This window comes from Geotrypetes seraphini, chromosome 1, assembly GCF_902459505.1.
Source record: "Geotrypetes seraphini chromosome 1, aGeoSer1.1, whole genome shotgun sequence".
NCBI lineage: Eukaryota > Metazoa > Chordata > Amphibia > Gymnophiona > Dermophiidae > Geotrypetes > Geotrypetes seraphini.
Genome location: NC_047084.1, coordinates 543,052,675 through 543,066,085, shown reverse-complemented (window position 1 = coordinate 543,066,085; position 13,411 = coordinate 543,052,675). Strand labels below are relative to the sequence as shown.

The window sequence follows — 13,411 nt, the reverse complement described above, 5'->3', positions numbered from 1 at the left end:
TTTTTATATTTGTAAATCACACTGAATCACGTTATTGTGATCAAATCAAATTGTAAATAAACTTGAACCTCTTTAGGTCAACTTGCTTGGACGGCCAGACCTGGGCATGTTGGTAGTTGTTTGGAAAGTCCTCCACTTGTACGCTCTTTTCTGGACCGTGGAATGGCTAATGTCAAATTATTTCAAGATCTTTTTAAATTCTTTACCAGACTTATAAGCTGCTACAATCTTCTTTCTGAAGGCCTCAGACAGCTCTTTTGATCTCATCTTGGCAGCAGTCATGAGCACAGCAAACTAAATGTCTGAGGTTTAAGTAGGCAAATCTCTGAGTAACAATGTTCTAATCATGTGCTCCTGATGTAATACACCTGTGTGTGATTTGAGCCATTTTAAGTGGGAAGATATGTGGAGGTGTCCTAATTTATTCCTCCATTTTTATGGATATCTTTTGTTTCATGAGAAAAAATTTTCTTTTCCAGAGATTAAAAAAAAAAGATTCGACATCAATATGTGAACGTTTCTTAAGAAACAACTGAATATTTCATGGGGTGTTCTAATTTTTTCACATGACTGTAACTGCTAATTAGTACCAATTAGTGTCAAGACCAATTATAGCCAAAAATTGGTCATTAATGCTAATTAGCAGCTAATTATGCTATTAAGTTGTGTGTGTAACTGACTGTTCTATAACTTGCACATTTAACTTTGTACATTAAGCGTAAAATTGTGTATACTAGATTATAAAATTAGGGGGAAAGCATATTATTATGAAAGTTAATCTTTCTCAGAGATGGGGAAGCAGTAGAACTAGAATCATGAGCTAAAGTTGCAGGATGGGAGACTTGAGAGCCACATCAGGAAGAACGTTTCACAGAAAGTAGGTGGAAGCTTAGAATGCCTTCCCATGGGAGGTTGTGAAGATGAAAACAGTGACTGAATTCAAGAATGTGTGGGATACACAGAGAATCTCTAGAGAGAAAAAGAATGAATCCAATTATAGCAAAACTTAAATAACCTCATAGATGGGTTGAACTTTGACAGCAAATCCAGAGGTTGGGAAGTAAGATCTAAATGTCAAGATTTCTATGCTCTGGGTCCCATAAATGACAAAGACGGATTAAGAACAAGGCTGGAGTTCTGATGGTAATTCCAATAGTTGGGAAAGAATGGTGCCTAGTAGACTGCCTGTGCCCCAAAATTGGCAGTGAAAGAGAGAGAGAAAGATTAAGTATGCCAGTGTTAAGAAGTGGAACTTATGCCACATGCCAGGTACAACTCTGGCCACCTTATTGGACAACCTGGATGGACCATGAGGGTCTTTATCTGCCAGCATTTATTATGATACTACTCGTATGTTATCTGAACCCTCTGAATAGTATATTTTTCTGGATAGCAGGGTGGGAAGTTCAATGAATGTGCCCAGTGTTCCATTCAGTGTGTCATATTATTTGGTATTGTCAGGGTAAGATGACTACATTCTACTTTTTTTTTTACTGTTTTATTTATTTTTGCTCCAACTTCCCTCAGAATGTTTCTTCGATCCTCATTTTTGTGGTCTAAAACTTTTGGATGTTATTACGTTATTTGTTTTTCTTATTGCACTGTGGAGATTACAAACAGTGCATTCATTGTACTGTAGCCAGTGCTTTTCTCATCTTCAAGTTATTCTTGATGTAACTTTAACTTTGCACATGTTAAAACAAAGCTTTCTGACATGATTTGTCCAGATTATTTGTTTTTGAAGGGGGAGGGGGGAAGAGACACCTCAGTGATCAGCACTGAGAAGGAAGAATAGTGAAAAAAGGATTAGGGGAGGAACAGGAATAAGTCAAAAAAAAGAGGGATTTCAGGAGAAGTGGATGAAGAAGATGAGGGGGTTTGAGAATGTGTGAATCAGAAGCAAAGGGAAGGATTAGTATAAAAGGGGAAAGAAGGGGAAAAGGAAGACCTAGGACTATGAGAGAAGGTTAACAAATCCTGTGTCACACCCCTCCTCCTAATGCTGATCCTTCTTTGTTAGTTTTTTTTATGCACAATCCCTCCCATCCTCTAATCCTCTCACATACTCACATAACCCCCAGTTCCTCTGACCCTCTTCACACATCTCCATATTCATCTCTAGCTCTCACTCATTCCCCTTGAGTCCTTTGAGCCCCTCACTCCTGTCTAATCCCCAACATAAAACAATCTTCTCCTGTTGATCTCTTTTTTGGTGGATGGACTACTGAAAATAGTACAATTTGTTATACTTACAGTACTTGACCATAGGACAGTTGGTCATAGGGTCTTTGATTACATTGCCTTTTGATCATAGGACCTTGTGGTCCTGTGTACCATGAACACATCTACTATTGGTCATAAGCCCATTAGGTCACTGATGCAGTGTAATGGTCACAAGGACCTAACTTGTCATGAAGATCTTTGGTTTTATGGATTTAAAATTGTTATATGTGCTTCAAAGGCTAGTAGAAATTAGGCTATTGCTTTGATCTTGTTACAAGTAAATCTCCTTTATTTAAGTTATTGATTCTAATAATTGAGTCCAAATTGTAAATGTATTTGGAGTCACACATTGTTATTCATGGCTGTTGGTTACATAATGAATACACATGAACTTCATTAGCATAATGGCACATAAACTCTGCCTCAGTCTCAATTTACATGAACTGCTTTCACTGTATGCAAATAGATCTCATGTATGTTTATTGTGGAAATCTTGAAAATCTATCTGGGTTATGGCCCTCAGGGACCAAGGTTTCCCACCCCTGGCCTAAGTTATTTTGTGAATATATATGTACTGTATATTACATAGTATACTGTATATTTTACAGGTAGATGTACATATAGGCAGAATTTGGCTGGAGTATGGATAGGTCTTACACTTGTGCATGCAATTTATAGAATGCTATAATTTATGTGCATATCTCTGGCACTTAGGCATATATGCTTATGTCAGCTCACACCTAATTAATAGACATGTATTTTCACTGTTACCCTAGGGTCCTTTGAGAGTACAAAAACTATATGTTAATTAGTGTTTTTACAACTCATGTACCTTTGCTGAGTACTTTTTTTCAGTGGGATCAGTGGCTGATCTCAAGCATCCTAAGGTAAGTTCTTAATCTGGGCAAGCAAACTGCATACTAGAAAACATTTTTAATTTTTCTGCAGAGGGGACATGTCTGAGAGGTGTAGAGTGGGTGGTTCTTGGCTAATCAGCCAGTGCAGATACATTATCATGCAGTAGCTGATAAACACAGGATTAGTACGTGAGCCTTTAACCGCCTATAAAACAGACGTCAGCGCCCAAATGCTATTTTTTAATGGCTCCTTTTCGGAGGCTTTTCCTATCCCTTTGATGATATTCTATTAATCACTGTGAGTGGGAATTTTTTGAATATTTTTTTGAATATTGATATATTTATTTGACCAGTATATTGATTATTTGGGGGGATTTTTTTTTTTTTTTTTTAAACATTAGTTCATGGCCATTAAGAGGCAAAATGGAAAACTGGCCATTTTCTGGTGAGGTAAATATGGCCTTGGTATGCGGGAAAAATCCTCATAAAGGAGCACTAAGACCATTTATTACCACATCTTAGTAAAATAATCCCATGATGTTTATGTAATAAAACACGTACTTTATTTTCATTTGTACTTGGGGCATTGGAGATTTTTGATTAAAATCAGAAGCCTGAGTTATAAATCAATTATTAAAGTATTTGTAGTGACTGCACAAAGGATATATAGGAATATCAGTTTATCAAAACATTACTAGAAGACATTATGGGCTATATTTTATAAACGACACCTTAAGTTAGGTGGCAGTATTTAGAGGCATTGCCCATTTAAGTACTGCTTAATATTGGGGGGAGAGGGGGAGGTCTCTCTTTCTTCTATTCATGGCTTTCAAATAAAGTGCCTTGATGCACTGTTACAGAACTGCCCTCTATTTGTGTAAAAGTGTTTGTGTGCATTTTCACTTGGCTCATTTGATGGTCAAATTTTAACCTTAACCCAATTGTTCATGCAATTAGTTGAATCTACTTCTGACTAAATGAACCCAGTCCAATGTAGATGTGCTCTAGGGTGATGAATGAGGCCTTATTGGTTGACTTACCACTCTTTATTTGGTCTATCACCCTACACTTTTAGAATGACAAATCATCTTTTAAAATGCCTCTCCTATTTGACAAGATAAAATTCTAAGCCATTTCTGTGGAATAAACAGTAGACCTAGTACGGATTAGGAATTTACTTTAGTTTGAAAATGATACAGCTTACAAAATTTATTGTGTGTCATTTGCAAAATTAAACAAAGGAGAAATGAAATTGTTTCATGTTTTCATCATAGAATAGGTTAAATGGTTTTACTGAACACTAAAACCATTTAGCATGAACCATGTAAATGGAACAAACAAAATAAAAAAATTAATGCATATTCCTATTGCCAATACCAGTAATGTAGAAATAATATTGCACCTTGGTGGCAATCATATACAATTCTTATAGAACAAACTAAATATTTCACTGTCATTCTTAGCAATGAAGGTTGACAATCAATCTTCTTGCTTTGTTCTGATGAAGAAAGGAATAATATACTTTAAAGTCAATTAGAAATGTGTTGCACTTGTTCAGTAGGTAACATGTACATAGGTAACATGTACAATTTAAGTTCCAAGTTTTATTAAAATTTGATATAATCGCCTATCAGAAGATTTCTAGACGAAATAAAGAAATAAAAACCATACAATACTAACCCCCCTCTTCTACGAAACTGCAACAGCAGTTTTTGGCGCAGTGAGCCACGCTGAATGGCCTTTGCTGCTCCCGACGCTCATAGAGTTCCTATGAGCGTTGGGAGCAGCGCGGATGGCTCTCTGCTTTATAAACTGCTAGCGCAGTTTAATAGAAGAGGGGGTAAAACTGTATAGATATAAATTCCAAACTAACCAGACATACTAGAACATGAAGGGAAGACGGGGCGGAACTACATTTGTTATAGGATAGAAGAACAGTTAAGGTAAGAACATCTGGGCAAGGGCAGTTAAGTTAAGATAATTGTTTTATTATTGGTTCTGGGAGTTTGATAAAGTTGAGGATATAATGAGAAAGTATCTTTGAACAGGTAGCTTTTCGGTTTCCCTTTGAAACGGTCAAGTGGTTTTTCTTCCCTTAAGTCATGAGATAGAGCATTCCACAGCTTAGGAGCTGTTATAGAGAAGATTTCTAATCTTCTTGTACCGATTATTTTTAAAGAAGGTACAGTTAATAATTGCTTGTCTGTAGATCTAAGTGTAAGCAATGGTGTATACGGTATTAATAAATTATGTATTAATACAGGCATTTTTGGTCTAATCGTTTTATGTGTCAGTAGAGTTACATGGACTAACATGCTAAGTAACTCTTAGAAGAGCCTAGCCTCCTCTCTGATTAATTTTAGGGGACATAGATAATCCAGTGCCTTACCTACAGAGGAAGATTTTAGATAGATGTATACTTGGAGGAAAGGCAAGATAGGGGAGAACTGTTCCGGCAGTTGGTAATGGAACTCATGCAGGATGGGCTCATACTGGACTTAGTGCTTACAAATGGGGAAAGTGTTTCTGATGTCACAGTGGGTGAACATCTGGCATCTAGTGATCACTGCATGGTACGGTTTAATATTAAGATGGGTAAAGAGAAGGCTCATTCAAAAGCAAAGGTTCTAGACTTTAAAAAAAACTAATTTTGTTCGGATGGGGGATTACGCCAAGGAATTGTCTGGATGGTAACGTCTGGAAGGAGTGGAAATGCAGTGGGGAAAACTGAAAGGAGCAATTGTAAGAGCGACAAACCTTTTTGTGAAGCAAGTAAATAAAAGTAAGAGGAAAAGAAGGCCACATTGGTTCTCAAAATTAGCAGCTGAGAAGGTAAGGAATAAGAAATTAGCTTTCATAAACTACAAAAGATCACAGAAAGAGGAAGACAGGTAAAAATATCTGGAAAAGTTAAGAGAGGGTGTTCGTGTAATCAGGAAAGCAAAGATGTAAATGGATGAAAAAGTAGCTGACATGGTAAAACGGGGCGACAAGACATTTTTTAGATTTATTATTGATAGGAAGAAGTGCAAAAGTGGTATTGTGAGACTCGAAGGTGAAGGGGAGAAATACGAGGGCTGTTCAAAAAGTATTAGACCTTAATTTTTATTGCATAAACAAATAAAGCTAGGGAGGCGTGGTTTGGTGCACATATGTAGGCAACCCTAAAGGTGCATGCTTGAATTTGTTCCCACCTAAAGAAGCTGTCAGTTGCCAGCAGACCACCGATGAGTGAGGAAGTGTAAGTGAGCACCGTCCAATTTTCATTTTTGACAAAATGACAGAAAAAGTTGAACATCACTACTGCATTAAATTTTGTGTAAAACGTGGCGATTTCCAAGTGGAAATGATCCACAAGATTCAACAGGCCTTCGGGGATGAAGCAATGGGCACCACACAGATAAAGGGCACTTCAGTGGAGAGTGAAGCACGTTCTGGTAGACCCTCAACATGCCGTACTGGTACAAATGCTTGTAGCATCTCAACTGGACTATTGCAACTCACATTAGGCAGGGATAAACATCGCCCTCATCCACAATCTACAGCTAATCCAAAATACAGCTATAAGGCTAATATTTACACTGAGGAAATTTGAATCCATCATGCCATACTCCTGCAGCCTACATTGGCTCTCTCATCCTACTATTACTATTTCTATAGTGCTACCAGATATGCACAATGCTGTACAGAGTCACAAAGAACAAGAAAACAGTCCCTGCTCAAAAAAGCTTACAATCTAAACAAGCACATATTACCTTCAAGCTGTCATGTATAATGTACCACACACTATATGCAGACTCTGCTAAGCCGTACACAGCTCTTTTCATCAATTCCTGGGCAACCTTGGCCAGAAATCTCAAGAAGCTCCTTCTAATTCTTCCCTCTTCAAAAGGGTTCAAATACAAGTGAAGACCTGGAATGGACTCCCCCCTATCATCAGAGCCACTTGCCATAGATTTTGGAGGATGCTAAAAACTCATCTCTTTAAAGAAATGTATTCTATTGACAATTAACATCAACATATGGCAAAAAGCAAACCTACATTTGCCGTCACTTGCCTACACGGGATTATAAATTCTAGCCCCTGCATACTCTATCCCCTCTTTGTTGACCTTATCACAATTTCTCCCCTGCTCTGTATGATGTTCGCCGTACAATTACTATGTATTCTTAATCACATTGTTAATCCCCATTATTACTGCTGAGAATTGTAAGTCGCCTTAAACCCTGTTAGGCATAGAACGACTCAGAAATTGCAGATTAGATTAGATAAGTTCCAGTATCCGGTTTTCCCTAAATAAACTAAGGCATGCATGTCAACATTCTAGGTCTGCCCAGACCACTCTCTCTCCTTATTTGCCTCTCATCCTCTTGACATCTACACATACTAAGGGCTCCTTTTACAAAGGTGTGCTGCTCAAAAGGAGGTGGTAGCGGCTAGCACGCACATCAATTTAGCGCACGCTATTCCGCACATTAAGGCCCTAGCGCGGAGCCCTAAGTTTCCCCATGTATGATTTTTTTCCTCTTCTGAAATGGCATTTAAATGTCTGAGCTTCTTCTATACACGGGCTCCTTTTACTAAGGTGTGCTAGTGGTTTTAGCGCGTGTTAGCGCACCTTTGTAAAAGGAGCCCTTAGTTTTCTAGGAAACAGAAATGCTGAAAGATTGTTATACACCAAAGCCGCTCACTAGATGCCCTCTCTTTTCTAAGCAGCATATAGAATACAGTAAATTGATATTCCACTGATATCCGGTTAAGTGCTTGCTATGCTTAAACTATAATCTACCACCTTAAAAGAAAGGCATCTGCAAAAAAAAAAAAAAAAGTGACATGTTAAAAAGTTGGAACCCATATAACCACAGCCATCTCTCATTTTGCCCTGAAGGAACACCTTTACCTAAGATTTTTTTTTTCCTGTAAAACCAGTACCTTGACACCTTGAATGTTGGCTGCCCTTGGCTGCCCTTGATGCAGGGTCACCACACAGCTCCGGGCTATCAAAAACAGATAAATAGAGCTTAAATTCTACTGAAGTCATACCAAATCTATGGTCTGAGTCAGGACTTGTAAATCAGGGCTTCAGAATGCAGCCGGAAGGTAGTTTTGAAGTGACCACTTGTTGTTGATTATCTAAAAATCATCTGATCAGCCTCACTCATCTTAAAGAATGCACTCAAGAAATAATTCAGCTCTTAAAAGTTTTAATGGAATTGTATTATCTTAAAAACTTTATTTGTACATTGTATTTGATGCCAGAACTTTCATCTTCATTTGGAAGTATTTTACTTAAGCAAAAAGTACATAAAAGCCTCCCAAAATTTAAATGGTGTGCATTTGATTTCCAAACTGTTATTTTTCCATTAAACTTGGGCTTCTTTGAAATTGAAAAAACATGGGAACGTTTTCAAATTTGGATCCACAAAATTGCTCAAGCTCCTTACAGCCTTGAAAGGAGCCAAACTGTGGTGTGAAAGATTCTGCTGTTCCCCTCCTCCTGCCAATCCCCTGAGCTGTAACACGATCCCAAACGATCCATTCTGAATATGGACCCTCTTATAGACATAAGAAAAAGAGGACTCCTTTTACAAAGTCACAGTATTGATTCCCCCGTGGCAAATGCACTGAAGCCCAAAAGAGTGGAATGGGTTTTGTTGCATTTGCCACAGAATTGCTACTGTAGCTTTGTAAAAAGGGCTAAGAGAAAGAAAGAGAAAGAGAGAGAGAGAGAGAGAGAGAGACCCCAATCCAGAAAATCCACATGTGTGGAGGGACATTTTTGATAGGATGTCTAAGTCTGAGTTTGGACATTTTGGGGAAGATGTTCAGAAATCCAATAGAGAAAATGTCCATTTTTGAAATAGCAAGACATCTATTTTTTTTATGACCTATCAAGACGATTTGGCCCTTAGTATGTCTATCATTTTTCTCCATTTTTGAATACAAAGACATCAAAATGAAAAATGCACAAAAACAAGCTATTGGGACGTCCAACCATCCAGCATTCTTAGCAAACTGGCCACACAGACAGCTATGCAGAGCAAAGCAGAGGGGCACTCTAGGGGCACTTTAAAAGTTGCAAGTACAAATCTCACCATAACCTGCTTATATTGTATAGTGAGTTCTCCAAAATCCACCCAAAACCTATTGTACCTACCTGTATACCACAACAATAGTCCTTATGTCTGCAGGTGAAATCTTTATGTAGGTACAGTAGGTTTTGGAGGGTTCACCATTCAATATAGGCAGGTTATAGTGACATGTGTACCTGGGATATTTTTATGTGACGTTCACTGCAGTACCCCTCTGCTGTGCTCAACTGTTGGTGTGGCCATCTGAAGCTGTAATACAGGCAATAATGTACTGTTTCTGTCGCATCTTTGGGTGGTGGGAGGGAATCGATGACCACTGGGGAAGTAAAGGGCGGGGTGGGGGGTGGGAGGGAATCATGCCTTAATCCCTCCAGTATCTGATGTCATCAAACGCAAGAATTTATCTCACATTCTTGCCGTACTTCATTCATCCAAATTTACAAATCGTCTTACTGGTCCTCAGCGGGCCACCAGGCACTCAAACTACTTTCATTATGCTGGGCTTTATGCTCCCACTCGTCATCGGATCCAGTTTTCTAAATACTTGATATTTTCGATAGTTATAGTTAAATAAACTTTAATATTTATCTTAAATAAATATGTACTAAAAGTACTTAGCTGTGTAAAAGACACTTTTCAACAGGGGTAGAGTCACCAACATGTTTCGCCCGTATAGTTCAAAGGGCTTTCTCAAGGCTACCACTGGATCCGATGACGAGTGAGAACATAAAGCCCAGCACAATGAAAGTAGTTTGAGTGCCTGGTGGCCCGCTGAGGACCAGTAAGACGATTTGTAAATTTGGATTTGATGACATCAGATAGTGGAGTGTTCTTCATTTAAATAAATTTAAGTAGTGCCAATTATTACATTAATCCCTCCAGTGTCATACAACCTATTCATCTAAAATTTAAGCTTGATCAGCCTTGATATTTGAGGTTTCTTTGACAAAAATAAAATTGTAGTGTGAGCTATTAATCCCTCCAGTGGTCATCTGGCCAGTTTGGGCACCTTTTTGACCCTTGTTTTAAAAACAGGTCTGGCCCCACATGTCTAAATTGTGCCCTGGACGTTTTGTTAAAAGTGTGATTATCCCTGCAGAGCGTCCAAGTCCTAAGCCTGCCCAAACCAAGCCTCTAACATGCCCACTTAAGACTTAGACGCACTGGCGACAAAATGACCAGAAAGACATCTAGAAAGTCAGTTTTGAAAATGGCCACTTGGATGTTTTGACTAGTAAGATGTCCAAGTGGCAGTTTATATTGTCTTTTGGACATCTATTTTATTTATTTATTTATTTATGAGTCCCAAACTCTCTGCAAAGTAATTTTAAAATAAAAGAAAAAAAAAAAACACCAAAACATTTTAGCGGTAACTATTTGGAAGAAAGTTTCACATAGTTGAAAATTTATTTCCATTAATAAAATATGTACATTCAGACTATATTATATTTTCAGCTAAGGGGCGGTATTAATATTTTGCAAGATTTAGTGCTTACTAACTTTTGAAAGAGAAAGGCGAAATGGATATCGAGATGTGTAAAAACCTTCCGGCCAGACGTAACAGCACTAGCTGTGCAAGATATCATTTCAAGAGTTCTGGCATGCTTGAACCATGCATGTATGTTAAATAAGCAGTGCCAAGTATGTTGGATTTTCAGACACACCACATGAAGAAAAAAGTAATACACATAAATATCACAGTTTGTGTAGATAATAAATCCCCCTTCCCTCTCCCCCCTTATCTCCATAGACCCATATGGTTAAAAGACAAGGTGTTAAACTTATTAGCATGCTAAGGGAATGGGAGTTTCTTACATTTTGGGCTTTTCTGTTGAGGCGTTGTAATTTATTAAACTATACAGCACAGAAAAGGAGTAACAGCTTGTCTTCCATGCATTAGACAAGTACATTACAAGAATGAGAATTAACGTAAGTAGACAGTAGCATTGAGGAGCAAGAGTGGAGGAACTGCACCATGCAAAGCATACACAGAAGCAGAAACAAAGGATAACCAAAATAAACCAAACCAAACCGAAAAATAAATAAATAAATAAAAAATACTGAGGCTCCAGCAGAAGGGACGCATTGGTTAAAATAGATTCTCTAAGCATACTAACCTGCTGGTTCTAATGAATTTTCTACTTTGTCGTTAACATCGAAAACACGATCATGAACACCTATAGTTTTCATACAGCTGTCTATAACAAAAATAGAGATAACAGCCAAATATGTTAGTGAGACACCCTTAAATCTCCCACTTTCCTTCCATTTATTTTTTATTTATTTTTGTTATTTTGTTTTAGTTTTTGTTGGTATTTTTTGTCTCTTTCCCACCCTTTAAATCAGCGGCACTCCTCAAAGTGCCACGTAATTCTTCCCTTTGCCTTATATGTACAACAATGCGAGAAACAACAAGTTAGCAACCGCTTTCTAGGTACTTAAAAAAGCTTAATGAAGAATGGCAAGAAAAATATGATGAAACCGAACCACAAATGTTGATATACAGAACAGAACACAAGGTTTTTAACGGTCAAAAATTGTACCACTTTTTACCAGACCACACAGTAAAGCATGCGCTACAAAGCCACCCTCCAAAGCTTCATGGAAAAGGACTTACTTGCTGGTCGCACATAGACTTTGAGCCTTAGGCACGATCTCCTTCCATTATCTGGAATAGCGGAAGCTGTAAAACATAAGAAAAGGAAAGGGGAAAAAAATTAATTAATTTATTTTGGGTATCAAACAGTGGCGTACCTAGCATATGTGACACCTGGGGCCCATCATTTTTTGACACATTCCCCATCTGTATGAAAAACATGATTTTTAGTAACAATCCACACGTCACACAAGAGTGTACCTAGGAAAAGGCAGTATCTTGCATACTGCAGTGACAAGTATACCAATAAACACATTGTAAAACTAAACAAGCCAGACTAGTACAGGTCAATCCTACACAGTCAATCCTAACAGAAATCCATGTCTTTTTGAACACACAGAACACAGAAAACACCTTCGTCTAGTATGTAATCACAAACTAACCCCTCCCCCTTTTACAAAACTGTAGTGTGGTTTTTAGCCATGGTGATAACAGCTCAGATGCCAACACTAAAAAATGCTCTACAGTTTTGTAAATGGGGAGATAGAATAAAAAAATGTAGACAAAGGTTAAACTGAAGCACCATGCAACACCACAGAAACAGCGATGCATCTCCAATAAAGCAAAAAAATAAATATAATTTTTTTTCTACCTTGTCTTCTCTGGTTTCTGCTTTCCTCATTTTCTTGTCACTCTCTTCCTTTCATCCACTGTCTACCTTCTCTCTGCCCCTTCTATATGGCATCTTCTCTCCTTCTATTCCCTTTCCAGAAACTTTATGCCTCCCCTTCCATCTCTCCCTTCACCTCCATTGGTCTGGCATCCACCTTCTTCCCTTCCCTCCTCCAATGGTCTGGCATCTCTCTCCTCTCCTTCCCTCTCCCACACCCCCATGGTCTGGAATTTCACTCTCTCCTATCCCTTCCCCCCCACTTCCATCAGCATCTGCCCCCTTTCACTCCTTCCAACCCAATTCCATGCAGTATCCTTCCTCCTTATGTCTCTTTCCCCTTTCCATGCAATTCCATCAGCATCTGCCCCCTTTTTCTCCCTCCACCATGGCTTCTATACCACCCTGACCCCCCCTTTCTCACTCTCCACACCCTTTCTTATCACCCTGATCCCCTTTTGCTCCCTTCACCACCCATTCCATTTCACCCTGACCTCCTTTTTCTCCTTCCACCACTCTACTATGCTCCTTTCTCTCTCCATCCAAATCAGCAAGGTCCCACGATGACTACTTCTGTTGCCTCTGCTCCGGAAGAGGTAAGTGACGTCGGAGGGGGGCAGGGCCGGCAGATGCAGGGAGTTGCGGCAAGGTTCCGCGATGACTGCGGCTGCCGGTCCACCCACCCCCTCCCCACCCCCGACATCACTTACCTCTTCCAGAGCAGAGGCAGCAGAAGTAGTCATCATGGAACCTTCCTGCACTTCAGCGCAGCTGCCGACTCTGCTCTGGAATAAGTACGGCAGCCGCACTGAGGTGCGGTTTTGAGCAGTGCGGGAGGTTCCGGACCCGGCTGGCTATGCACCCCCTTGAAGCGTGCACCCAGAGCGGACCTCCCCCCCCACTACCCACCTTGGTACGCCACTGGTATCAAGGCAAACGTTCTGTGTCCTCTTATTTTAAAAGTATGTGAAC

The 13,411-nt window shown here is 39.1% G+C and overlaps 1 protein-coding gene across 2 annotated transcripts in view; it reads right to left on the bottom strand.

The window, feature by feature from the left end:
• The window catches only part of EFNA5 (ephrin A5), a 627,805-nt gene that overhangs the window by 26,742 nt on the left and 587,652 nt on the right, over positions 1 to 13,411 (bottom strand). Inside the window, exons 3-4 of one of the 2 annotated variants that reach the window (XM_033929151.1) lie at positions 11,791 to 11,856; positions 11,291 to 11,371 (exon numbers count right to left, since the gene is read on the bottom strand). In XM_033929151.1, the coding sequence (XP_033785042.1) occupies positions 11,291 to 11,371; positions 11,791 to 11,856 (147 nt within the window). The remainder of the gene's footprint in view (positions 1 to 11,290; positions 11,372 to 11,790; positions 11,857 to 13,411) is intronic. The other variant, XM_033929152.1, reaches the window with a different exon arrangement.